This window comes from Aulonocara sp. 'chitande type north' Nkhata Bay, linkage group LG22 (assembly GCF_057382095.1).
Source record: "Aulonocara sp. 'chitande type north' Nkhata Bay isolate Kocher_YH1m ecotype deep benthic linkage group LG22, A_spYH_male_GT1.1, whole genome shotgun sequence".
Lineage (NCBI taxonomy): Eukaryota > Metazoa > Chordata > Actinopteri > Cichliformes > Cichlidae > Aulonocara > Aulonocara sp. 'chitande type north' Nkhata Bay.
The window spans coordinates 3,285,679-3,313,604 of record NC_141364.1 but is presented as its reverse complement, the minus strand read 5'-3'; the positions used below and the strand labels follow the sequence as shown (position 1 = coordinate 3,313,604).

Here is a 27,926-nt window from a genome sequence, read left to right as displayed (position 1 = left end):
CCTCTTGTACTGCTTTACCAATCAGGTGTATCGTGTCCTTCGGTCTGCTGGTATCAGGATGTGGTTCACAGTCAGACTGAGTCTCTGCCTGCTGGGCTTCTTTCTCATCTCTGTGTTCCCTCACACAGCACAAGGCCAAGGTAAGTATCACTGCTATCCTGCTGTCCACTCAAGAATCAACAATCCCAGTTCACCACACTGGGCCCAAGCAGAGCTTTTTATACACAGCCCGGCAGGCCTAACCATGAAGTTCCCTAATGATACCCCACAGGGAAAGCCAGAGCTTTCAGACCATGTGCTAAACTGTCAGGATTTGCACATGTATAGATTTTCTCCTGTGTAGAAGAGCGAGGAACGGGGCTACCTGACGATGTAGGACTAGTAAGGACTAGTCTGGATTTTCAGTCCAAGGTTTTGCAAAGCTACATCCATCCACTGACTTCCCCAGACTGTTACTTATAGAAGCCAGGATTTAGTGAGTGTTGAACACAGGCCATACAAGGTCTTCCACTTTCTTTTAAATCTCATCATTCCACTGATTGGACCTTATCAGTCCCAAACATGTCGCCTGTAGGTGGCCTCCTACATATGACGTTCCTTGTTCCTTTCACACTGTTAAATGGGAGTAATGGTCAAAGTGTTTCCAGGTGAAAAGTTACATTTGGATGTTGTAGGGATTTCATTTGTAACCCAAAGTTACAAATTTCTTCAAAAGAGAATGTGGACCTGACAAAGAAGATAAAATGATTGAAAAAGTGTATACAGCACTGAGATGGGGAAACTAGCATGGCCAATTTAAAATAAATAAATAATAGTCATGTGCACCCTTTCACATATTTAAAGCTATCCTACAAAGCTAGTTAATAGCACGAACGGAGATTTTCCATGCACTCCTTTTTGCAACCACTAGAGGTCTCCTATATCTCCAATCTGTCTTTCTCCCTCATGGATAACAGCCTAGTAAGCTGCTAGATGGTGTAGTATCATGCATGTCTTTGGGTTGGTACTCCAAAGACATGCATCGCAGGTTCATTGGTAAGTCTGAATGGGCCGTAAACGACACGGTAATGAAAGTGTATAGAATAAAAGACAGTATTATTGATTGGTACAAAAAGATGCCAAAGCTCGAAAAGTGCTACTGATGACTGCATATCATTGACATGTATGGGCTGATACTGACTGATAACATGCGTTTAATGGGCTGATAACATCAGAATGGATGGATCATTGCCAGAGAAAACGGGGTTTTGCAGGCTTTCCATGATGGTAACATCCAGCAGAATTTTCTTGGGCTCACCGTTTTGGTGTCAAAGAAGCCCAGCGAGGGGTCTCCATATCAGGACCAAATATAGCCATAAAAAGTCGAGGTTGATATCATAATGGTATCAAATGGCTAGAAAGCCTGCAGAACCTTTTGTGCTTTAGCGTTCTCCTAAAGTTAATTGCTGGTTGGATAAACCTCAGTGTGGTCCCGCTCTCTAAATGTGAAGCTGTTATACTTTGCAGCCACAGTTTTACTCAGCAGGTCACATATCTGAATTTCACTGTGACTGTTTCGATGTGCAGCTTTGTTCTGGAAAAAAGGTTGTTTTTATTCTCTTGATCCTTTTGTCTGTTTCTCTGGGAAAAGCCTCGATGCCAAAGTCGGAATGAGAAAACCAGTTTTGCCGTCGCTTAGCCGAATCGCTTTGCTGTGGCACGTTTTGTCACAGTGTTAAAAAATACACGTGTTCATCTTATTTATGAGTTACCGTGGAGTGTTGAAATGACAGTGACAAATGTCTGTGTAACCCTTGTTAGAAGCTGTGAGATCTTCAAAAGTCCCGAATCTAAATTTGATCAAGTTTATCAACATGCTTCACCATGACTCTTAAATCAGCAGCTGTTTGTGTTGTTTTCCCTCTTTTTTTAAATCACTCTACATGCCGACGTTGTCTTTCACCCTGTTTAACCCATTTAGGATTGAATATATTACCTTGTTAGTGAGAGATGACTCTTCATCTTAACACCATTACGAACAACCTTAAACACCATATTTTTCTTGACCTTTTGTCAAGAATGAAAATGACTGATTGATATTCATGACGTGTCTTGAATTGGCTGAGCTGAATGAGTTTGACCTGACCACATGGATCTCAGATGAAGTTTGGAATCAGCCTTAATGTGTCGAGCGTCACGTCTGGTGGGGAAAAACACCCTCTAACATACTCAAAAGTGTTTTGCTTTGAACACAGTCAGGTACTTGCGCTCCATCCAAACACCTTCTGCTTTGGCTAACGTTCAAAGGTTTTTGGCAACACTGAACATGAAGTGTTTCTAAACCTGCTGAAAACCAAAGCTTGGTGCTGTTCCACAGCCACACACTCAGGACTTGGGCCGATGCTGTGCCACGCCATAATAGCATGTTGAGAGTGTGAAAGTTCGTCCTGTGTGAAAATGAGCTTACCGTAGTTGGTTTACCTTTGTGCCCGCTACCAGGTGACTCGGGTATACCTCGTCATGATTGGCTGGAAGCTAGTCACTAAAGCTAGGACAGTACATGGGCGGTCTGCTTGCCCACCCACCCTTTACCCTGCACTGTGTTTCATATTAATCCAACTCTAATCTCATTCAGTCATATTTTTAATTAGCTCGACACGATTAATATATTCAACCACAAAAGTGACACTTTTTATGTTTGTGGTGTCTGATATTGTTGAATAGTGACAAAGCCGAGTGTTAGAGTACAATGGTGGAGTCAGAGGGTTCGGTTTTCCTTCTTATTTACAACAATATGTTGAGAAACTCTGCGTCGCCTCGGTGTATTAAATTGTGACACCAAGGCTTCTTTTCATTACCATGAACATTATTACATTATGATTATTTTATTCTATATATGATAACTGGGAAGTAAAACTCTTGATGTGAAACATTTGAGGAAGAGAAACTTGAGAAAGTGAACAGGAAGTGAAACGCTGTCTTTTGTGAGTCCGTGTTCTGGACAAAAATAAGCAAAATTCACCAAACATGCTTTTTTGAAGGTTTTCAAAATGTTTTGCACTGGAACAGATCAATTCCTTTAGTGAGGATATTACCCTGATAAGCCTGGAGGGATAATGTCCATATTCACCCGTCGCTCTGCAGAGAGAATAAGTCTAGTAAACAACAGAATAACTCTTTCACAATAAGGAGAGTTGCTAGGTTTTGGCTAAAGTGCGAGTAAACTGAGAGAAACCGCAGCATTCCTCAGTGAAGAGGCTATAGTGCGCGAGCCTCGGCTACAGCAGTGACCTGGGAAGAGCTAAAGGTTTCCGAGCAGCTTGGACAGCTCCCACAAGTGAAACTGCTCACTGCAATGGCTCTGATTTATTGCAGAGAAGAAGAAACTTTAACATGAAAAGCTGAGGAATGGCTATAATATATCAGAAACAAATTCATATCTATTTAAATTATCCATAGATATGAAGCAAAGGAACCATTTCCACTTATTTATTTTTTTCTTTTTTCTTTGTGCCATAAAGTTGAGGCTGTTTTAAGAAATTACTCTGCGCTTGTCTTAAATTACCCTCGAGCTCAGCACCTGTCATTAAAAAAAAAAAAAGGTCAAAGAATGATTTCAAAGGCTCAGTCCCAGCTTTGGAGGAGCTTTTCATTTCTTTGTTGCCTGCAGACATAAAGGAGCAGGTATCTAAACCCAGGGGGGGGGAACAGGCATGATGAGTGTGGTCAAATGCCAACGTTATTTTGAAGTCATTTTAAGGGTTTAGTTAAGAGAACTTCTGGGATTAAAGGGAATGAAACGTGTGGAATGATGGTAGGACTGCCAAAGTTATCAAATAAATAATTATAAGATTATCATCATAATAGTTATTGTTTATTGAGATGTTACTTGCAAAAGTCTTGACTGTCTTTCACTGTTTTTTTTAGACACTGGTTACTTTTTTATTCATTTTCAGACCCGTCTTTGTAACTTACCATTATCAGAGATTTGTTGAGCCACTTAATGCTGACTTATGATTCATTCAAGCATATAAAAGTGATCTAACCCAAGGGAACATCTTAGCAAACAGACATTTTTACATTGTATTTTAAGCCACTTTGTTACAGCCTGTCACAAACCATATGATTTGTTCCCATTTCTTTAGTTGAAACTACAGAAAATGCCAAAGATAACAGTTTGACAGGCATAAAATGGCATTTTTGCACCAACAAGCTGATTCCCAAAATGTTCACTGAAATCTTGGCGTATCTCGGCAGTGTGTCATTAAAAAACACTGAGGAAATTGAACAAGTGTGGGAGACGAAGAAGCAAGATTCAAAAGAAAACTATTTACAGCAAGTGAAAAGTATCTAAAAGACAGGACACGAGACCTGAGAGATACGTCTGGTTCTTCAGTCCATCCATTCATTGTTCACTAAAGCATCAAACGGTCTCGGACAGTAACTCTCTAGTGTCTGATTGCAAAGTCAGTATCACAAAACACACTGCCAGTGCAGTAAGGGATACCTGGACCAGTCAATGAGCGGGCTCCACAACATGATGGAAGCTGTGTGGAGTGATCTTAACATAGAGTGAAACGTAAGACAGCCAACATCCAAATGAGAACTTTGAATGTCCTTGAAGAAGCCTGGAGAAATTTTCCTGAAGACTAGTTAAACAAATAGTCAGACAGCTTTCCTAAGAGGGTCTGAGCCAGGGGTGGGGTACTCCAGGCCTCGAGGGCCGGTGTCCTGCAGGCTTTAGATGTGTCCTTGATCCAACACAGCTGATTCAAATGGCTAAATTACCTCCTCGACATGTCTTCAAGTTCTCCAGAGGCTGGTAATGAACTAATCACTTGATCCACGTGTGTTGACCCAGGGTGATCTAAAAGCTGCAGGACACCGGCCCTCGAGGACTGGAGTTGGACACCCCTAGCTTTTCCCATTTTCCTAGCAAAAGAAATGAGCAGTGACTCAAACCTGTTGAGCTCCAATATTCATTTCCGTCACTGACAGCACAGTTTGCCTTCAGCACTGCTTTCTTGTTTTGTGGTGTAAAACAATTAAAGACCTTTTCCACCTCAAGCCGTGGTGTTAGGTATGGGAAGGAAAAATAAGGAGTGCTGTGCAGTAATTATCCCGATGTGTAAAAATGGTGTTAAAATGTCCTGTGTTGCATCTTTAAGATGAGAGTGTGTTTGGTAACAAGAACCTCAGTGTCAGAGTATTTTTCAAAGTGACTTTGATTTGCAGAAAACTCTCCAGCTTGTTTTTTAATAGTTCCTGTTAAACCTTCTCATTCCTTATTCTTTCCTCTCTGCTCACTGTTGCCCTTTTGCCTAATATTGCCCTTTTAGTCTGCTCTCACTGACTTTAAATGCACTTCAAACTTTGCACTTCCGGCTTGCCACACCGCTCGCGGAGGGTGCGGTGGGGCCCTTCTCCATCCTCGGCTGTTTGCACAGGATTCTCCATGAAAAATAGATGAGAATTAAGTTCCCATCTCTACTGGTGAGGCCTTTTGTCGTCACCAGGCTCTTCGCTCGCCGTCCAATACTTGTCTCTGCGTGATAATACAATCCTGCAGAGAAGATCCACGGCTTTCTGTGAGTGTGTGTGTAAAAGGCATGTGTGCATGGAGCTGCAAAGGAATCGGCAGGTTTCAAAACAACCACCTGAGTTCCCCGGAACAAAATGCATGAAGAATGTTTTTTTTAATGTGGAAACATCAGAAAACGCTTGCTTCCAGCTGCGGACACGTATACATAATTAATGCACACATATGCAGATGTGGCACACGGGAACACGCGACCGAGTTCAACCACACTACAAACAGAGCCGTGCGAAATCTGCTTCTCGAATCATTTGGGATTTGAGCAGCTCTCTTCAGACGAGAGAGCATCCTTTGTTTCCAAGACAGAGATCTGTAATACCTGAGCCGAAATCCCATGCAGCCCTCATTCTCATCCGCAGGTTGGTGCAATCACTGGTACTGTATTCCTTATGTGTGTTTCTGTATATTTGTCTGCTGTGGAATGCACCAGCTTCATATCTTCTCCACTAAAATCAGGATTATCCTTCCTGTGCTGAGCTCAAGTTTCTTTGTATACCTACATGAGTAGTTTTCTGCAGATAATCTCTTTGCATAAAGAGGTGGTTCACTCAAAATGCTGCAGAGGATTGGGGTGATGAGCCTTATCGGCTTGACTAAATCTTTGATTGCCATCTAAATCGACCTAAAACTGTTACTTTCTCTTCAAACGTGCCAGTTTCATGTTTAACATTGATATACGTTATCATGTTACACCTGGAGAAAGCGGCATGCACACATGCAGATATAAAGCAGTAAAAGAATTCTGTAAGAGGTGACTTTACCCACAGTTTGGGTTTTTTTGGGTGAACCATTCTTACAAGGCTCTTGTTTACTCCGCTCTTGAGCTTTTGAGCTACAGCAGGCGTCAATCTCCGTGTAGGTATTTAAAGAAGTCGGCAGCAGCAGATGGCTCACCTCATAATGAGTACACAAACACAGAGACGAGTTTGTGGGTTTCATATCTTATTTTCCACCCCCTGGCTTTTCTTTTTTTCCCACAGTTAACCAAAGTAAACTGGGGAATAATACATATTTATTATCTGGGATTTGGCGCTGCTGGTGTGGAAATGATAGGCTGTTTTGGTTGTTGACTCTGGAAATGTGGTTTCTGCCGTTGCAGTGCTTTACAATAGCCTTATCCCTGTGTTTTAAACCAGCGTCTATGCAAAAACACAACAACGCCACATACACGCTTGGTGAACTGTGAAAACAAAGTTCTCCCAATGCAGTGTTGTTGACCTTTCAGAGGTTTTGTGCACAGGTTGAGGCCATTGTAAAGTGTGTGTGGACATTGTGCAGCTCAGTGGATCAGGTGCTCCTGCTGAGGACAGGAGAGGAATAGTGTGGAGATGCTATTCCAGCGTCTTTCCTTTTGGTTCCTTTGTTATTTTTTCTCTTAACAGTTAAAAAGAAGTCGCATTCCCTCCTTTTTGTTATCCTCTTCTCACCCTGACATATTTCAAAGCACAGATGCAGAAAAAAATAATAAAAAGGGAAAGAAAATGAGATCAGGACAAGCAAGGATATATGGAATACAACTCGGGGACAGATGAGGTGACAGTGAGCACGTAAGCTGGAGAAAATGAATATAGGTGAAGAATGGAAGGCGGGAAAGGGGGGATATGTAGCCCTCTAGGGTGCGGACGGGGACAACAACTAATCAGGATGAGAGGCAGGGGTGTCGCTTTGATGCAGACAGGAGACAAGCACAGAGCAGGAAGACGAGGATGAGGAAAAGGAGGAAAATGGGACTTTTGGGGCTTTTTTTTAATGTGACATCTGTGCAAGCTAATCTCTCTGATGTGTATCCTCTACTTGGATGAGATACAATTTATCCTTCCTTATTTTTTTCTCCTCTTTCCTTACGGTTTAAAAGCACAGATGGATCGCCTGCCTCGACGCCATCATAACTCTGGAGGGAGTTCAATCTAACTCGAGTCAGTCACAGTTGTGTTTTGCGCTCAGCGGATGAACGAGTGTGTTGAAGTAAAACAGACGGAGAGCAGATTCTGTGAAACGTGCAGATTGTAAAACTTCCTGAGCGCCGATGCTCTATGTGACTAATTAAGGGGAAACGTTTTGTTGCGTACAGTTGCAGGGGAAAGTTTTTGGTGAGATATTTTTGCATAAATATGAACTAAAAAATCATCATTTTTTCACAGAATTCAGTGTTTACCAGATATATGTAGACATAAATTAACAGCTGCCAAAATGATCCAAAAGAATGCCAACCTTGCTCAGTTTAGAAGTGGACAGGTTCCTTGCTCTTATTTTGAAATGTCAGCTAGCCCCAGCTCTTCCTGTTCCTTGTTTTTCTGTCAGCTGGCTATCCTTCTGCTGCTTCTTCAGTGAGTCTGTCGTGTAAAGATCGTACGGACTCCAGCTCCGCCATCTTTGAGCTGAAGAGTAGTTCCAACCAGAAGTTGCAGCAGGCGGAGAGCAAAACACCATGAGGGTGGAGTCTGCTGGAGGTGAAAGGCTCATGGAAAGGCAGCTGATTATATTGATCCATCATTTTTTTTGTCACAAAAAATAGATGCAAAGGAGTTTTTTTTATTTTTGAATATTGAATTTATAAAATTATACCTGCACATACACAATAGGTGAATATTACAACTGACAGAATCTTTATCTGTGTGAATCACCAACAGTCCTGTGAGACTAATCAAATGTAACCCAGTAAGTTATATTTTGATGTTACATATTTACAAAGGCAAAAGAGTGTAAATGTATCAGTTTGGTAGCTACAGAGGAGTAGTGGTGCTCAAAGCTATTCTTAGTTCTTAGAATTTTTGCTGAAGATCAAAAAGCCAGAGGTTTTTTGTGACTGGATGACACATAAACTTAACTTTCTGTACTTTTTGAGCATTTTATTTGGAGGAAGTGATGCAAATCACATGATGCTTTAGGTCGTCTTTAATTAGAAATGTGGAAATCTGAAAGGACTGAAACGTTTTCCTGCAGCTGTATGACACCATGTCGCGCAGTCGGCTAAATTGAACTCCATCCATTGTTATGGACACAATCTACTAATAAATTAATGATGACATCAGTTTCATTTCCAATATTACAGCAAAATATTGGATGTTGATGGTGCATGATAAGGAGTTTTATAACCACTCATTCTGCACATTTATACACTAAATATCAAACTGACAGTTATTGTGTAAAGCTGTGTATTGGTTTTTTTTATGTCTAGTTTCATCACCAAGAAGGCTTCGTACCAAAGTCCTGAGCCCCACCAAGCTGCACGTGTCTTGGAAAGAACCCAAAGGACAGTTTGAAAGCTACAAAGTCATTTACACCACACGACCAGGTAAGATCCAGAACTGATCCTGAGTCTGTGCCTACACTGTCTCCACCTGTTATTAGTAGCTTCATCGTTAAAAAGAGGGAAATTGGTTTGGGTCTGACGGTGACTATCACATTTAGTTGTTTAGTTTGTTGGTTTGATTAACTTTTTCGGCAGCAGTCAGCAGACTTAAAGCTTTGGCCACTGCTGGAGGCTGCTTACAAAATCACACACGATTAGTTTTTCTGCCACAGTGTGGTTCGTTTACGATGATGGCTGTGCTGTGATTTTAACAATCGCTTGCGGAGCCACAGAATGCGTCTTTTGTCTCTCGGCCCCGCTGTGAGCTGCTCGCAGAGAGAAATCTGTCCCTGTGCTGACCTCCGGTGTGGCGCAGCGAGAGCCCTAAACTTTTCTCTACACTCCTCCTGACGGGAAAGTTGCTACACCTAGTGAGAAATTTGCTAAGTTGGGAGAGACGATGTGAACTGAAGTGTGATATGATGACTGCTGTGAGAGTGGGATATCAGACTGAATCTGCAGCTTTGTGCTTCATCATTTGCAAAAATCAAACAAAATGAATAAACTAGCAAATTCTTTGAACATGACAATCCCACACCACGCGCCACAGGCTGAGCGCTTTCAGGCTTCACCTTTGCACAGAGCTGCTGCAGAGACCTTCCAGTTTAGACTTGATTTGTCCGGGAAATTTGACGAGGAATTCGCAATCTTCTCTGGTGTTCACACAGCTGCCCACAGTCACACCTCTGTGATGGATCGGCTGTCTCGTGCTTTGCTCAAGGGTCCCTCAGCAGTGATGGCTGCAGGAAGGCGTGTCATTAAAGACCAATCACCGTCAGCAGGAGCAGTAAAAAGCTGCACCGGTTTTGTTCTCAAATGACAAAAAAGTGCTCTGAAATGAAAAACAGATGCAGATTAATGCATCTGCAAATTAATATGAATGATGTCTTTTCATAAATCATGTTTTAACAATGCGGTATTTGTCTTTTGCTTGTGGGACAAAAAATTCTAGCTATGCACGGCGGAGCACAGCAGTTGAACTTCTTCCCCTGAGGGGAAACAAATCGACCTTTTTATGCGGTTTTCGCTTGCATGCAGGTTCATAACTCACTGTGCAGAGAGAGACACGTAACCACACACAGGATCTGATATAACTGATACTGGAGCTGTTCGTGTGGCCAGTGTGGTAGCCTGTGGTTGGTTGCGGCTGACATTTTCTTGATTTATTGATTAAGGCTTTGACGCGTTTGGCTTTTACAGCTCTGTAAAACGACGTCCAGCTGAACACTGGTACGGCAAAGCTTTGGCTGAATCTGAGGTTTTATTGATGACAACGGGATTTATTTTGTATCCAGTTCAGCTGCATCTGTGTGTACATAAGTGAAGACTTCCCCACAGCAGCGCTGTGCACCTCACATCCTCAGTAGTTGGCATCTTGGCTGCGTGATGAAAGAAGGAAGATTTTTTTATTTATTCTGTTCTTTTTAAAAATTGCTTCTCTCACAATTTCACTCACAAAACTGGAGCACAGACGTCTCGGTTTGGACACTTAACCGCACAGCCAGTCAGGAGGTACAGCTCGGTACCTCGTTGCTTTATGTTGCATCAGACAACATGCTGATTTCTGTTGGAGTGAACAACACTGCTGAACTCTCATCGTTTTCAGGGGAGTGCATGTGGGATACTACATGCAAGTGTCCTTGGAAGTAATTGAATAGAGACACACTGAAATTAATATATTTATTTATTTATAGTCAGTATGCACAAATGGAGTTGATAAATTAGTTTCCAGGATGACTCTGAAGTTGACTCGATGAGGTTCTTGAAGGAGGGTTTGTTTAAAGGGCAAGCCTGCATACGTTTTATCCAGGTGCACCTAATTAACTGGTAGCTGACTGTAAACTGGCACTATACTTACTTGGCTCTCACAGACTCTGTCATCCTGATGCAGCTTTTCAAATGAAAAGCTCTGCACTGCTTTTTTGATCTGAATTCCTGACTTTGAATCACGGAGCGTATGCTGTTTTTATTGCTTTTACATTTTAAAGGAAGGAATTCTTTGTCATACGCTGACGATAATTACAGCTGTAAAATGATGATGTGTATATAGTTGTTGTATATAGTTGTTGTATATAGTTCCTAAGCTACATTGTGATTATATGCATAAGTGGTATTACTCGGTTTCAAACTTGTGGCCAAGGCTTTTTAATCACTGTTAGTGGAAGCAGGTGCACTGCAGACATCTTTACTGTCTGTTTATATTGATGCAAAGCTTGAAAGCCTGGAATTTGAATCATACTGCTGTTTGCAAGTGTTATTAGTTTATAAACTACTCAATGTGTCATAAAGAGACTTTTATTTGGATGATATAGGAGCCGTGTCAGCATCTTGGGAATGTATTTTATTTAAAATATATGATTCAATTTCTCCATAAACAATAAATTCTGGAAATTCTTCAAAAGACAAAAAAGTTTGGATCCCAGTCTGAGAGAAGATGAATGCTGGGTTTATTTTTAGAGTTGTTCAAGGTTTTTCTACCAACAAGTGTTAAATATAAAGCTGCTTCATGGGCATTCATCTGTCTAAATGAGAATAGTTGTTTTATTTTTATCGATACACAAATCGCTTTGATTCAAAGCTTGTACAGTCTAATTTAACACTGCTCAGCTCTCTTCAGAGTGCTGCCAAATAAATGCCAACACTTCCTCTGATTCAGGTTAATTTTAGGTGTGTCTCATTTGGTGGGGAGGATAAAAATGGATTAAGAAATGGAGAACACGAAGCCCTAATTAGAGAGATTGTGTGTGTGCTTGAGTATGCTGAACTTGGAGAACAACAGTGTTGTTTTTAATCCCCTCAGTATTCCCAGGTGAACTGCAAGAAATGCTGTAAAAACTGGAACAGATTTGTGAACTCTTCTGTTGAAACACCCAGTTTGGAATTAGCTGCTGATATTGAGAGGATGTCCAGAGCAGAGAGGCAACATTTTTCTTAGAATTTCTTTTGCCGTTTCTTATCTGTCGTCTCGATGGATATTTTTTCCTCTGAGGGAGACATCAGGGTAAAAAGGGATATTTTATTGCAGTGGGAAAAGGTGCTGCTTGTAAAACTGTCAACCTGTCCCCAAGTCCTGTTACCGTTATGATGGAGAGTTACAAGGATTGGTTCAGTAACAGCACAGTTTGAATGTTCCCACAGCACGTGTGGGCAGCATGAGGCGTCCTTCAGAGCATTTATAAAGACATTATCAGAAAGGCTGTTTGGACGGATCATCAGCAGAGGAGAAAAATAGCTCCTACTCTTCATCTCAGTGAAGTAGCACCTAAATGTACTAAAATCATAGTGCATGCATAACCACATAGAAATGGCAAAGAGTTGGTGGTAGTTGGGGCTACCTGTCAAAAGCTACAACTTCCTACAAACTTGGTCTTATTTCCAAAAGAATGTCTAATGTCTAAAGATGGATGAAGCAAATCTGTAAGGCCAAAGATGCCATTGACTTAATTTCCAATATTCAGTTCAAATAGATTCAATGTTTTTCACAGTTCAGTTCACCACAACATAAATAAGAAACCATTTTCTTCTATGAGGAACAACTCTGCAAATATGGAACAGAACTTGAGCCATCAGGTAATGAATGTTGAATAAGTGGTGATGGTGGGGAGGAAGAACTCCCTTTAAAAAAAAAAAAAAAAAAAAAAGGATTCGGGCAGACATCTGATCGGGTGGGGAGAAAACAGGGGCGTGGAGAGCTTATAGTAGAGCTGGGCGATAGAACGATAACGATATGTATCGCGATATAACTTTTACTCGATAGAGAAATTAAGCTATCGCGATAGACCTCGCCGCTCTCGTCCTCTTAAAAAAAAAAAAAAAAAAAGGTCAGCCAATCTAAATTAAGTAGCGCAGAGCCGAACCAATCACAGCCGCAGTGTCACGTCGCGTGACTTGTTACGTACAGCACAAGTGCCAAGCCGCACGTGTGTTTGTTTGGGAAGCAGCCAGCGGGTAATGGAGGAAATGAGTGTGCCGACTAGACAAATCAACCGAGCGTGACCGAAGAGAAAACAGATGATGGTTCCAATGCCGGAGAGATTGTCGAACGGAAGAGCCATAGAAGTTCCGTAGGGTGAAGGTATTTCGGCTATTTCAAGTCTGACAAAAAACAGAGTAGCGTGCACTGTAAATTGTGCCGAAAGCAAGTCTGGAAATACAATAAACTGGTGCATGCGTCACACTGTGCGCCACGTTATTGTTTCGGTGAAATGAATTTCTACAATACTGTTACTGTTAATTCTACTCTCTGCAGTGTTTAAATGCTTACATATACACACAGTTACTGTCCGTCCACACATACGACTCGGTTCTGCTTCTATGCCCCAGCTTTGTTTACTTTTTCCCACCGAGGCTTCTAGACTTCTGATTGGCCAACATTTCTGCACGGTTAGGAATCTAGCGCCACCTGCTGCTTTGGCATGTTCATAGCAGCGTTTTCCTTCATTTCTGCCTTTATGTGTGGACGGGATTATTTTTTAAAACGAAAACGGAAAATCTCCGTTTTCAAAAATGCCCGTGTACGTGTGGACGTAGCCTCAGTCTCTGACTGGAAGCGCTAATTCGTCATTCGGCTTTTGTCAGACTAAAGTAACTGTTAAAACTGTTTGAAAAGCTCAGCTATACAACAAGGAGAGATTGAGAATTTCCTTTTAGTTCTCAGTTTATTTGATATTGACAAAAGTTAGTCAGTTTTTTCTGTTCTTCTGTAAAACAAACTAAGATTTATTTTTAGAATTAATATTTTGTTTCTAAGTGGAATTGACAGTTTAGTCTGTTTCGTTTGTTCTGTTTTGAAACTTAAACGCTTTAGCGGCTGCCTTTTGTGTAGTTTGTAATATTTGCCTTTATTTATCTGAAAAAGTCTCATGTTCCTTAAGTACATCTACCCTGTTGAACTTATTATGGGAAATAAATATTTAAATAAAAACAAGCTGCTGATTATTTCACATTTTACTTGTGAGCAACAGCACATTTAAATCTTACAAATATAGTTATTTGGCTTATATCGTGATAGATATCGTTATCGCCTGAAATGAAAAAAACATATCGTGATATGAAAAAATCTCATATCGCCCAGCTCTAGCTTATAGTCAACAAACATGAAATGCATGGATGGTATATGGGTCTTATATAGATCTGCTCTCCTTGAGCACTTGAAGCACTTATACAACATGTCTCAGTCGCACTCCAATGGGCGCATTGGAGATCTCGCATTTCAGTAGCCAAGGACACCTTAGCATCAAGTAAACCTGTAGCTTTTGGTGGGGTTTGAATGTCTATTTGATCATAGTAATAGAGAAAAAGTCAGATAAGGTGCAGCTTTCCCCTGATACTCTAAGGTAGAATTGGGCAGATGGAGGGAGTGACACAGGAATACAAATGGAGGGAGATACTAGACGCCAGGATAGAGCTGGAGAGGCAGGAAGAGAGAGCAAATGGAAAGAAGGATGTTGGATATAAAACTGAAAAGAAGCAGATCCAGAAAAAATCTCTATCTGTAGCTCCTGTCAAAGAAAGAAAAACATGTTCATAACGTGTTTCTCTTTTTGTTTGTATTTTCAGAGAATGGCTCTGTTTTCATTTGGTGACTAAACTGAAGGCTTACTTACTGTTGTATGTTGTTTTTGTGGCACTGCGTAAAGGGTTGGGCAGTACGCACACAATCCTGTTCTGGTAAGCAATTCAAAACCACCTAATTGGAATTGTTTTAAGCTGCAAGAAATTGGCAAGCCAAAGGACCAAAATGAAGAAGTCAGATGAAAGACACCTGGCAGCCTCTTAATGAACCGAACAGCAACGGGAATAATTCATGCTGTTACACGATCAGGGTGCACTGCCTGTGGTGTGTGGATGGAAAAAATGGAAACTTGCTGGTAGATGACTAGCAGGAAACTCCCAGAGCATGGACTTGGGAATGCAGAAATTAGTTGTGCACAGGAATGTAGACTTGCTACATAAGTATAGCCATGAGTATAAGCATGTAACAAGTGATTGGCATAAAAGTGAAATAATAAAAGTACTGGAAGGCTAGGTGCACAATAAAGAGGTGGAGGTATGCTGAAGAGGAAGGAGGAATGAATGATGTAGATGCCGAGAGAAGAGAGTGAAATATTCTGTTGCTCGCCTCCAGGTCACTACAGGAAGGTGAGGAAGAGAGTTTAGGCTGATGAGCATCAGGGGTGATCTGTGACAGAGAGTGGAGGAGTGGAAGGGAAGATGGTAGAGGGACCTGCAGTGATGCATTTTTTGGTGGCACTGCAAAAAAGACAGGAAATCAAGTTGGAAGAGATGAAGATTTTCCTTAAGATTTTCATTGGAAGTGACCAGAATGGACGAGATCAAAAAGGAGTACATCAGAGGAACAGCTCAGTTTGAGCGATTTGGAGATGAAGCCAAAGAGCCACGGGTGAGATGGTTTGGACATGTGCAGAGGAGGGTGTGGGCATGTTGGACAAAGGATGCTCCAAAGATGGAGCTGCCAGGCAAGAGAAGGAGAAGAAGGAAGCTGAGAGAGAAGATTCAAATATGGAGTGAAGCTTTGGTCTGACCAAGGAGGATGAGATGTCGGCGACCCCTATAGCAACCATGAGAAAGAAAAAGATTATAAAAGTCCTGCGAGTTAGTATGTGTGTGTTCCTGGTTACTTATTCACTGAGCTCAATTACCAAAGAGGCAGACAACTAAATTAGGCAAAGCAATCAAACAGCGATGGGCAACCACAGATGTTCTGCCCCACTCTTATGTATGATATTCTAGAAACACGAGTTTCCTTTAAGCACAGAGGCCTTTTCTCATTTTTCACACATTGTACTGTAGGCCGAGAAAGCTTTCAACTTCTCAGTCGAGAACACTGCAGCCTCACGAGCTTCATGGCTTTTTATACAGTCTTACGGGTTTCCAAATAGCCTTGACATTTTAGCAGAGCGTGATGCCCTTATTTCTGAAATGTGCTCGCACAGGCCCGCTTTGCAACATGTTGCCTAAGGAAGTGCTTAGTTTGGAAGAAAAGGATAAAAATTATTTCTAAAAAGTAAGTGAAAGTGCCGGGATGACTGAGTGCCTTCTGGGCTAAGTGCAGGGAGCAAATGACGGGAACGATCATCTTCACGCTGCAGGCCGCTGGTATCGGTGCGAGGGTAATGAAGGTGGAAAGGCAGCGACTGAGCAGCAGTTAATTTTCTTAATCAGCAGGGATGTTTTTGTAGAGCTCTGCCGAATGGTTTTCATCAGGCTTGTCTATTCCTGGTTGAGCCCAAGACTCGAGTCATTTACCTTTTTACTTCCAAAATGTGAAACAAACCAGTTATTATTTAATTGAATTAAAATGTCTTCAGGGTTGAAGATGCTGTTTTTGACAGTCAAAAGTTCAAGGAAGCAATTGCTATTGAAAAAGCGTCGTATCATGTTGGTTTTTGCTGTCAGTCAATTTGAAGGAGCAGCTGCTGCAGAAGAAATTAGATTTGGTAACTGACAGTTTAAGATTTATGAATCCCAACGGGAACGTTTGTTCTCCAGCAGCAGGAAAAGTACGAGAAATGAACAGAAGGAAAAGTGGCTAATTTTAATTAAGCCTCGTGAAAAAAAGGCAAAGAAAGAATAAGCACTTTTCTTACATCACAAATTCTTAAACTAATTAGCATGTGCTACTCTGATGATCTTGGACTGCTCAGTAAATATCTGGTACACTCTCTCTCAAGCCAGGAAGCAAAAACCTACACTGCACAGTCAATTTGCAAACTGCTGACTTCTGCCAAAACTTTCTCCTGCTGCTACAGCAAAGCGCGTTTGGCAGAATCGGATGCTAAACACATACTCTTTATATGATTTTTATTTACAGTCTATTACATTTTTGCTCACATCCTCCGTTTCTCCCCTCAGCTTTTGAAGCCCGGGGCTTCTCAATATTTCTTGAGCAATTTAAGAGATCGTTTTAGCATATTTTGAGATTGCACAGCGGTGTGTGGCAGGTGTGCACGCTTCACACGTGTAATGATGGCCGAGAGACACTGAACTCAGAGAGTTCAACACGGGGTCAATGGCAATCTCATCACACCACGCATCTTCATCAGAAGTCATCTGCTTGTGTAAAGTGTTCTTGAACAGGCCCAATTTGTTCAAGAACATTAAATACTCGAGATCCAGTAAAGGACCAACAAACATTACGCTCATAAAACTGATATCACTCAAAGTTAAAAACAGACATGCTTGGTGTGGCTGGTTGATCATCTGCCCTCAAGTAAGACACTCATGTGGTATGTGAACAGAAGGAAGTCTGTGAAGCCTCCACTCAAAGCTTACATGAATTAAATATGTTCTATTTTGCAGATTTATTAAATGATTGACCTTTTTTGACAAAATTTATTGTTAATCTGATAATAAAAAGTGATGTAGAGTCAGAGGGTAAATGCAAAGCTTCAGCATAGGAGTCGTTACAGGTAACGTTTTGAACTGAAAGACATTTTCTAAACAAAAAAAATCCCTTTTCCTGTTTGCAAAAGGCAATAACTTTCATGCATTCTTGTTAACTCGGACCAGCACACGTTTTTGTGCATTGTAAAGCTAATATTACACAAGCATAGCTGTACGAGGATGAACCAAAAATAGGAAAAAGTGGCTTTGACCCCACAGATGCAGTTCACAGATCTGAAAGCGTTTGCTCAAGGCTTTTTCACCGGTTAGTTTCAGCACAGCTGAACAGACGATTATTCATGCAGCTGCAGATATTTGTCTGCCCTACGCGTGAGTCACAGGTTAAACTGCCTTCATGGCCAAAAGGAGCCCAGTATACAGGGTGGGCCATTTATATAGATACACCATAATAACATGGGAATGGTTGGTGATATTAAAGTCCTGTTTGTGGCACATTAGTATATGTGAGGGGGCAAACTCCTCAAGATGGGCGGTGACCATGGTGGCCATTTAGAAGTCGGCCATCTTGGATACAACTTTTGTTTTTTTCAATAGGAAGAGGGCCATGTAACACATCAAACTTATTGGTAATGTCACAAGAAAAACAATGGTGTGCTTGGTTTCAACATAACTTTATTCTTTCATGAGTTATTTACAAGTTTCTGACCACTTATAAAATGTGTTCAATGTGCTGCCCATTGTGTTGCATTGTCAATGCAACCCTCTTCTCCCACTCTTCACACACTGATAACAACACCGCAGGAGAAATGCCAGCACAGGCATCCAGTATCCGTAGTTTCAGGTGCTGCACATCTCGTATCTTCACACCATAGACAATTGCCTTCAGATGACCCCAAAGATAAAAGTCTAAGGGGGTCAGATCAGGAGACCTCGTAGGCCATTCAACTGGCCCACGACGACCAATCCACTTTCCAGGAAACTGTTCATCTAGGAATGCTCGGACCTGGCACCCATAATGTGGTGGTGCACCATCTTGCTGGAAAAACTCAGGGAACGTGCCAGCTTCAGTGCATAAAGAGGGAAACACATCATCATGTAGCAATTTCAAATATCCAGTGGCCTTGAGGTTCCCATTGATGAAGAATGGACCCACTATCGTTGTGCCCCATATACCACACCAAACCATCACTTTTGTTGTTCCAACAGTCTTGGAGGGATCCATCCAATGTGGGTTTGTGTCAGACCGATAGCGGTGGTTTTGTTTGTTAACTTCACCATTCACATAAAAGTTTGCCTCATCACTGAACAAAATCTTCTGCGTGAACTGAGGGTCCTGTTCCAGTTTTTGTTTTGCCCATTCTGCAAATTCTGTGCGCTGATCTGGGTCATCCTCGTTGAGATGCTCCAGTAGCTGGAGTTTGTAAGGGTGCCATTTGTGAGTAGCTAATATCCGCCGAAGGGATGTTCGACAAATCCACTCTCCAGTGACATGCGGCGAGTGCTACGCTGAATGAAGCTAGGACAGCCACTGATGTTTCTTCATTAGTGACAGTTTTCTTGCGTCCACATTTTGGCAAATCCAACACTGAACCAGTTTCACCAAACTTAGCAAGCAGTTTGCTGACTGTAGCATGGGAGATGGGTGGTCACGTAGGGTGTCTTGCATTGAAATCTGCTGCAATGACCCGGTTACTGCATTCACCAGATATCAACACAATTTTGATCCGCTCCTCACGTGTTAACCTCTTCGACATGTCAAAGAGAAACTTGTAAATAACTCATGAAAGAATAAAGTTACGTTGAAACCAAGCAGACCATTGTTTTTCTTGTGACATTACCAATAAGTTTGATGTGTCACATGGGCCTCTTCCTATTGGAAAAACAAAAGTTGTATCCAAGATGGCCGACTTCTAAATGGCCACCATGGTCACCACCCATCTTGAGGAGTTTGCCCCCTCACATATACTAATGTGCCACAAACAGGACTTTAATATCACCAACCATTCCCATGTTATTATGGTGTATCCATATAAATGGCCCACCCTGTATTGTAGCGGTACAACAGTGCTGGTGCCAAGTCAACTCAGTGGTTTGTAAAATTTGGGAGTAGAGAAAACTGAACAACATAAGGTTGTTTTTTAGTCATAAATTTTTCAGTCCAGAGATTTACATCTATTTTTAATTTTTACTTAATCGTCATGATGACCTCATCTTAGAACAAATTACAGCTGTTACAGAAAATGAAATGTACTCTTAAGCTTACCTGTTCTCTTTGCCCTTTCGGGCTCTTTCTGCATATATCTGGGCCGTGTGTTGTATTACCAGCTGTGTCCATGAACATGTTAAATGTAAAAAAAAAAACCCATTTCTTATAATGCACATCTGAAACACACCTATTGATGTGGATGGATATCTAGCCTGAAAGTTTAATTTAAAAAGTTTTGAAGCTTTGCAGTGATCTTTATGCTCCTAAACAGGCATTGTGTTAAATTGAAAACATAACTACATGGAAATTACTGAAGTTGTGCAATATCTACAAAGTGATTGTCACATTATGAAGGAGGCTGGCACTGAAAATTATTCTGCCAAATCTACTTTAATTGTAAGGTTAGAGTTACAATAGAAAGAAAATGAAAGGTAATGAAGCGTTTTTTGTATTTAATTTGTTTTTGTGCAGCAGTCTTACTAAAGACACTCAACACAACACAGAATCCTCCTGAAATTCTCGATAATATACTCTCGCTGTGTGACCGACAGTCTTGCTGTCCAAAATGACACTGAATTGTTTTTTCTTGACACTAAAAAGGTCAAACAAAGCCAGATTTCTATTGCATGCAGTCCAACCGCTGCTGTCTACCTGTGTGAGGTGATTTATTGATTTAGCTATGTTTTATCTTCACTGGTTTAAACACAGCCTTAAAATTCAGGTTGTGTCGTGCTGTGAATAAGTCCTGGGGGATGAGCTCGTACCCTCACCGACTGATAGCTGCACGGACATCTTGTCCTCACAGTGTTTGTGAGGACAAGATGCTATCACTGTTGAATTAACACCATTTCTGTGGCAGCTGTTTTGGACAGATTTACGACTGATTTGATAAATCTTGGCATATCTTTAGCTTAACCCTCATGTCTACCATGGTCTCTGTATTAAAACGACTGGCTAACACCCTGCTTATTCTAAAGTAAATGGTCTGTCTTACCCTATGGTAGGTTTTAGACAATGAAAGTCATAAAACTTCAGGAAAATGTTTACTGAGATGAGACTTTGAGTCATTTTCTCATAGACCTCTATATTGTTTTGCCAACAGAGGTTTATAACGGCTGCAGCTTAAAGAAACTTAACTGAGACTTTGGCTTCACTTCTCAGATCCAGAGGCTTCATCGGTTTTTATCATACAGAGTCTATCAGTTGACTTGAATGCATGTGGGGGTGAGGTTTAACATACAAACAGAAACAAGGAGAAAGGGCCGCACACCCAGAGGGTGGGGTGTGTGTTTCTTGCTTGTAATTATCAGTCTTAAGTGTCTGTGCTTTTTCTTTAATAGGCGGAGAGCAGAAGGTGGTTCAGGCATCAAAGCAGGAAGCAAAACTGGTCATCGAGGACTTTGATCCTTCTAAAACGTACAACTTTAAGATCATTGCAGTCCATGAGGGGCAGGAGAGCAAACCTCTTCAGGGCAAACATGAAGGTAAGAGAATGACTCCACTGATTATTAAATCTGTTGCTTCAGGGATCCTCCAGCTGATTTCTGATTGGACAGCTTGATTGATGTAATTCGAGTTGTAAAATTAAGAGAACTGAAACGGCGTCGCAGTCGCACCGAATCAGACAGAAAACTGCCTCCGAGTTGATTACGGTGTGACACCAAATTGCACTTTTGGCTCCAATCAGTGATGTGACAGCAGGTGCTTTCCATCAGCTGTGATTGGCAGAATACCTGCTGTGACATCACTTATTGGGGTGTGGCGACAAGAGCACACTTTAGTTTGAAAGACTACAGACCAGTGCAGCAGCTCTCTCGTGGGGAAGAGATCCCGACCTCCTTTGTTCTGTAAGAACTTCTTATATGTTATTTAAGCTGCATTGTTGGATCCCAAAAGGTTCTGTTCATCTGGACGTAGCATTATTGTTGGAAGACGAGAGCAAAGCAGTGAAGAATTCAAATAGCCACCTCATCTCAGTGTTTCAGTTCTGAATACAGAGCTGAGTGTTTACTTAGTTTCAGTCATTGACATTCAGCGACCTGCTGGTATTTACTTGCTTTCATGCTGTGCTTTAGGAAAACAAAGCTTTTAAACCTGATGCTGAATGTACATATCCACAGGTGCTGAGTGTTTCCAGTATTCATGTCAGGCTACAAAAGCCCTTTTGACTCAGCATTTAGAATACCGCTCTGCTCTTCAGAGCTGACGAAATGGTGTTATATAACTGTGTCCTGATGTCTTCGATTCACAGCTCTGACTAATGTTCTGTTGTTGCACTGAAACTCTGATGTGCTGTGTTCGGTTTTCACCAGTGTGATGTTCTCATTATAACCAAACTCTGCCCCACGTTGGACTCGTCTGTCCAGAGAACATTGTTCGGTCTTGTGGGTTGTTCAGATGCAGCTTTGCAAATGTGGCTTGTTCTTTTAGGGAGAACAGGCTTTCTCCTGGGAACCCTTCCTGACAGGCCTTCACCTGTTCAGTCTTTTTCTAATTGCACTGTCATGAACATTTAACATGTTAACTGAGAACCTAAGAGTCTGACATGTAGCTCTTAGTTTCTCTGAGCATTTTGCAGTCTGACCTAGGGCTGGGCGATATAGCCTAAAATCCATATCGCGGTATAATTTGAAGCATCTGCGGCAACGATATATATCGTGATATACAGTGACTTGCAAAAGCCACTGTATTATTTTCTTCTGTATAACATATTTACACACTAAAAGGCACACTTAAAATCCTTGAATTTTCTCTAAATGCATCTTATAATCCGGTTCACCTTATGTATGAATTCTGGTTGTGCTCACTGACCTCGAACCGATTTTATGTGGTACACGGCGCACAGAAATCTGTCAAAAAATGTTTTAGTGTGACTTTGGTAAGCTATGAAGGCGCACCGCTTGATGGATTGTTGGAGCATTACTGCTGCCGTAGTCAGGAGCCTCGCGGAGTAATCTGGGTCCAAAACTCCGTCGTCTTGAGGTCCCAAAGTCAAACGAACACTGCAGCATCACTGAGAGTTAAAAACTGTCTAAATTCTTTCATCTTTGATAAAATGATCAGTGTTGCTGCTTTACCAGGTGTAACAATTAAGTTTAACATCCAGGCATCCATGAAAACAGAATTTATTACATTCAATGGAGTTAGAAGTTAGCAGGAAGTAAGCGGAAGTTAGCTCGCTAGCTTCCTGCTAAACATGATATAGCATGTTCTGACTGAGAGATTTCTGAAAAAATTCAAACATACAGCTCTGCTGTCACTTCCAACATAAATGAAGACAGAAAACTAAACAGCAGTGACGTTTGCAGGGTTACTGAAGTTGGACTAGCTGGTATATAACGATGTGCTACGTGATCGCTAGCAAAACAGCTACGTTAGCATAACATTAGCACAGTGAAGCTGGAGGATGAATGCTAACTTTTTTCCACTCGATAAAAGTTAACGTGAGAGTTCCTGATGGTTAGGGACAAATGCAATCGCATGGCAGGATGCTGTAAACGGACCAAACTTCAGTCAGGAGAACAACTGAGATAATCCATCCACAATACGAAGTTAGTCATTAACATACTGCAACAACATGGGAATAGAGCAGCTGTGAGAGAATTCAGCATTAATGAATCAATGGTAGGGAAGTGGAGGAAGCGCAGGTTTTGGCTTTCCCCATATTCCCAAAGTGCTTCGTCTCTTTGCTATTACTGTCGCCGGCATAATTTGCAGTTGTTTGCAGCCGCTGCAATGCTTTCGACCAAAACAGGCGGAGCTTGATGATGACACCATCAACATGCGCTATCGCGGTAGAGCGTTATAGTCAAAATCTCTACTGTTGGCCAAATTTATACCGTTTCTAACGCCCACCCCTAGTCTGACCTTTGGTTGAATGTAATAGAATGCCCACGCCTGAGGAATCACGCAGCTGGATGCTCCAGACAAGCAAACCTCTGCTTTTATAGAGGAACTCACACCTGCTGATTATCAGACAAACGCTTGAATTTGAATGACTGGCTGCTGCGAAGGTTGTGTGTATTATTTAACACATGTTGTCATATGTCGATGCACACATCGAGTCCTAGGCTTCTTCCAGTGTCCTACCATTCGTTAATGTTGTTTTTTGCATCATGTGTTATATCTTCCAGCTCAGCAATCAGCTGTTGAAATGGCTCCATCCCAAGGGAGAAAAAACGGCAGCGTCACACAGGAGAACAATGAGATCTCAGAAGGTAAGATCTTCAACAGGGAGACGGGAGATGATCCAGGTGAACAGACACAATGAAATGATAAAGATACAGCCGTCTGCTGAAAGTCTCGAGTTGTCTGGATTCAAGACCAGTATGGTGCAGTGACAGAAGATGATTTGCTGAAATACCGTTACAGGAAGACAACCTGCTGTTCCTCAAGAACAAGTTTGAAGAAGAGCAATTTTCAAAGTATCTTGTAACACATTCAGGATCAAGATTTCATATCAATGGAAGATGTCGTCGCCGACCTTTTATGTCACAGCTGCTCTTCTTCTGGCAGTTTTAAACAGATGCCATGCAGGAAGCTTTCGTTGTAGTAGCTGGAGATTTTGAAAGAGAAGAAAAAACGACTGACACAAAAGCAGGTAAGTGTGAAGCTGCAGGGCTCTGATTTTTGCCACAATGGTGGTGCGGCTGAGTCACCGACTAAATCCTGATCCGTCCGTTCGTTTCAACAACACCGCCGTTTCACGATGTGTCAAGATTACTGTTCTGTGAATGTAATACTTCTGCAAATTGCACAGTGATTGTCAGTGAGACATACCCAAGGAAATGGAGGGAAAGGAAATGAAATGGCACAAAAATGGGAATTTAAGCAAGAGCCTCCAACAAACAGGAAATGAATGGAGAGAGGAGTGCGGTAAACAAGCCAATTGTAATTTCTGGTAAGTGGCACATGCTGAGGCAAACAATCAGATGCCACAAAAAGGAAAAAAAATCTTTAATCTCTTTACGTCCTGCAAAATGCAGGAAAACTCAGTTTTGTTAGAGCTGTAATTCACATTTCTACCTCAGAAAAATTGAACTCAGAACTGTTCTTCAAATCTTTTTCTCATTTTAAAGATGTGTTTTTGTATTCCTGTTGTATTGTGATGAAATAATGAGTATTTTTTATTTTACTATTCCTGTGATTGCTATGCTGTGAATGCATTTAGCACAATGAAGTGGACAAAATATAATAGGACTGCAAAATTGGAAAAAGTCTGCACACTAGTTGGATCAAATGTAAGACAAAGCTTTGATTCAGTTTTGCAGACATTTGTCTCTCTCTCTCTCTCTCTCTCTCTCTCTCTCTCTCTCTCTCTCTCTCTCTCTCTCTCTCTCTCTCTCTCTCTATATATATATATATATATATATATATATATATATATATATATATATATATATATATATATATATATATATATATATATATATATATATATATATATATATATATATATATATATATATATATATAAAAATAAAAATTTTATATGGATGTGTGAACGCTCCTAAACAACAGATGGAATAAACCTATCGTCAGTGTAATTGGCTGAGCATTGTTCTTTAAATCCTGCAGGATCATTCCTTTGCTGTGACCTGATATTTTGCTGTGTTCCTTTGCAGCTTTTCAAAATGTGATGTGAACACTTGTGTGATTGGTTTTGTGTTTTGAAGACCAGAACTGATGGAATGATGTCAATGATGGTGGGGTGAGACTTGTGGCAGCCGGTTAGACACCAGTTTAAAACCCAAATTACAGCTTTTGCTTTCAGAGTTGTAACAATGGAGAAAAACACTTGACATTTCTTTCTTTCTTTATGAACAGCTAAATCTATGCTTAACCACTTTGTGCATTTTATCTTTGTCACGTTTTTTTGGAGCAGGTAAAATTGAATCTGTACAAAAAAACGAAAAAATATTTTGCAACGAGCTCTATTTATCACTTCATCCTTTTCCATGAATTCTTCAGTAGGACTTTTTATTCCCCCCTCTAATCTGTCAGGCCTCTGGAGGACAGCTTTGCTGAACTGTTTGTTGTTGTTTTTTGTCTAAAGTTGAATGCAGTTCTTGGCTTTCTCGTCTTGCAGCTCATGTTGTTTGCAAGGATGTAAGATCTGATCCTGGTCGTCACAGAGTGAAAGAATGATCCTGGTGAAATCTTTGGGGGACATTAACTACAAGTAAATATAGAAGTGTCATACGCCCGAGTTTAGTACCACAGAATTAAGAGCTCCGTGTTATTAAGGGTTTACAGCCAGCATTGTTGTGGTTTGTTTGTTGGTTTGTTACAGACCATGAAAAGAGGAAAAGGTGTTAAAACTGTAGCTTACAGCGGCGCTGTTATGCCAATTTCCGTTTTATAGTGTGATTCTTGGACTGTGCTCAGCATGATTGGCACAATACTGGTTTATCTCATACGAGCCCTCCCAGTTCATCCTCTACCTGAGACCGCTGTTCTTACACCCTGAGCTGTAGCTGATGTGGAACGAGAGCGCATAGCTGCTGTCTGTGTAATGACCACTCAGTGAGTCTTCATCCAAACTGTGCTCAGGGTCAGATTTGTTGTTTTGCTGTGAACTGTGATGGATTGTGAGTCGGATGAGCTGTTACACACAAAAGTGTCATATTTATGCTGTAAATGAAACCACTGAGGTTATTGGGACATGTAGGCTCAAATCAGTGAGGACAGCTGCGTCAACACTTGGACAGCACGCTGGTTAAAATGATCGTGTGATGCAAATTTGCCTGATGCAAAGCGTGAGGGCCCTTGTTGCATGGCAGGTGACTTGAAGTGGATGCTGGACTTTGCAGACACTGACTTGTCCTGTTCAGTGAGCGATACGTGGAGATGGTGAGGAACAAAGGTGTTAAGTACAGCCAACAAATCGCTTTTCTCTGATTGTTCATTTTCTTCTTTCTGCATCTGTCATGTTGCCAGTTTGAATTCTCACCTCATCCTTATGTTAAAATAAGACGGGATAAAAGAGTTACTGTAATTCATACGGTGTTTTGGAAAATGTGTCGCATTATTCCATGAGTAGTCGGGTTGATGCAGGTTCTCGTTTGTGTGTCTTTGGCTTTACTATTTTTCTTTCTGTATCTCACCTACGACCTTTCCCTTTGTCAGGCTGTCTCCTGCAGTTTACCATCAGTAGAAGCTCTCAGTGGAGGAGGCAGGCCGTTAGTATAAGAGTGAGAGTGAGGTGGGAGTAAGTAGAGTAAGAGTCGATGGTGTTTGTCAAAGATGCCATGGTGCAGCATGTCAAATGTCCTCGGGTTCGGCAAGAGGAGGAACCGTTTGGGTCATTAAAGGAAAGGAAGAGGAAAGAAGGTGACTGAGCTTCAGTTATGGACTCAGTCTGCTCAAATGAAGTTACTTACAGTTTTGCAACTACAAAATTAACCAAGCGATTGTAGTGAAGAGCGAACTGAGCTGATCGAGATGATCTGTGTTCTAATCCTCACCTATGGTCACTGAGAAAATGAGGTCACAGGTACCAGCGTCAAATATGAGTCTGTGGAGGCCCAGAGTGAGGCTGAGAACAAAGGTGCTGAACCAGCTGCAGTGGTTCAGGCATCTGATGTCCTGGGTGCTTCCCAATGGAGACCCAGCGTTGCACGTTGCTGAGGGAGCTGTGTCCTGTCAACCTGGGAACACCACAGAATTCCCTGTAAGAAACTGAAAAACATTGCTTAACCTCCTTCAACACAGCTTCAGATAGATGGAAGAAATGCGGTCTGAGTGATGTGTCACAATTTATGCCCAAAAGGATCAAGACATTTGCATTGGTCTGTGCACGAATCTAAACTTGGTTCCTGTCCTCTGTCCTTTGTTGTTGGCACTTTGACTTATCGGTTACTTTGTTTTCAGTTGCTTGTTACTTTCACTCGCTTGTTAGGTTAGACGCAGAGACTCCTCGGTTAGGTTTAGGAAAAAGATCGCAGTAACCTGTGAGTTTAAAACTCAGAGTAGCAGAAAACAGGCAGAAAAGTCCAAATGCGTCTGGTTTATGTGTAAACGAAATGCTAACAATCATTCTGACCTTTTAAATCTGACTTAATGAGTCACTTATCACAATTAAATCAATTAAAAGACATTTTTATGCTGACAGAAGCGTAAGCATTAAGTGCACCCTAGCCGTTTTGTCTGTTTATGTATGCTTACTAAGAGCTGCAAGCCCAACTCATGAATACAAACACTGAAAAACCAACTCTACATTTATATGCCATCAGTCTTTATGCTCATTTGATCATTTGTAATGGTTGGGTTTGTTTTTTTCTGGTAATGAGTGAGAATTCAAATAAACCTGCAGTACTGCTGCAGTGAAACACACTTCCCCCAAAAACTTCTCCATGTAAATGTCCTGTATTTGTAAAGCGCTTTTCTAGTCCTTAAGGACCCCAAAGCGCTTTACACATGCAGTC

At 41.3% G+C, this 27,926-nt stretch overlaps 1 protein-coding gene across 2 annotated transcripts in view; it reads left to right on the top strand.

Annotated features, from left to right (window-relative positions):
* col14a1b (collagen, type XIV, alpha 1b) overlaps positions 1–27,926 on the top strand; it is a 159,924-nt gene that overhangs the window by 1,915 nt on the left and 130,083 nt on the right. The window contains exons 3-6 of one of the 2 annotated variants that reach the window (XM_086279669.1): positions 26–140; positions 8,754–8,870; positions 20,841–20,984; positions 23,634–23,717. In XM_086279669.1, the coding sequence (XP_086135795.1) occupies positions 59–140; positions 8,754–8,870; positions 20,841–20,984; positions 23,634–23,717 (427 nt within the window). In that variant the 5' untranslated portion in view covers positions 26–58. The remainder of the gene's footprint in view (positions 1–25; positions 141–8,753; positions 8,871–20,840; positions 20,985–23,633; positions 23,718–27,926) is intronic. The other variant, XM_086279670.1, reaches the window with a different exon arrangement.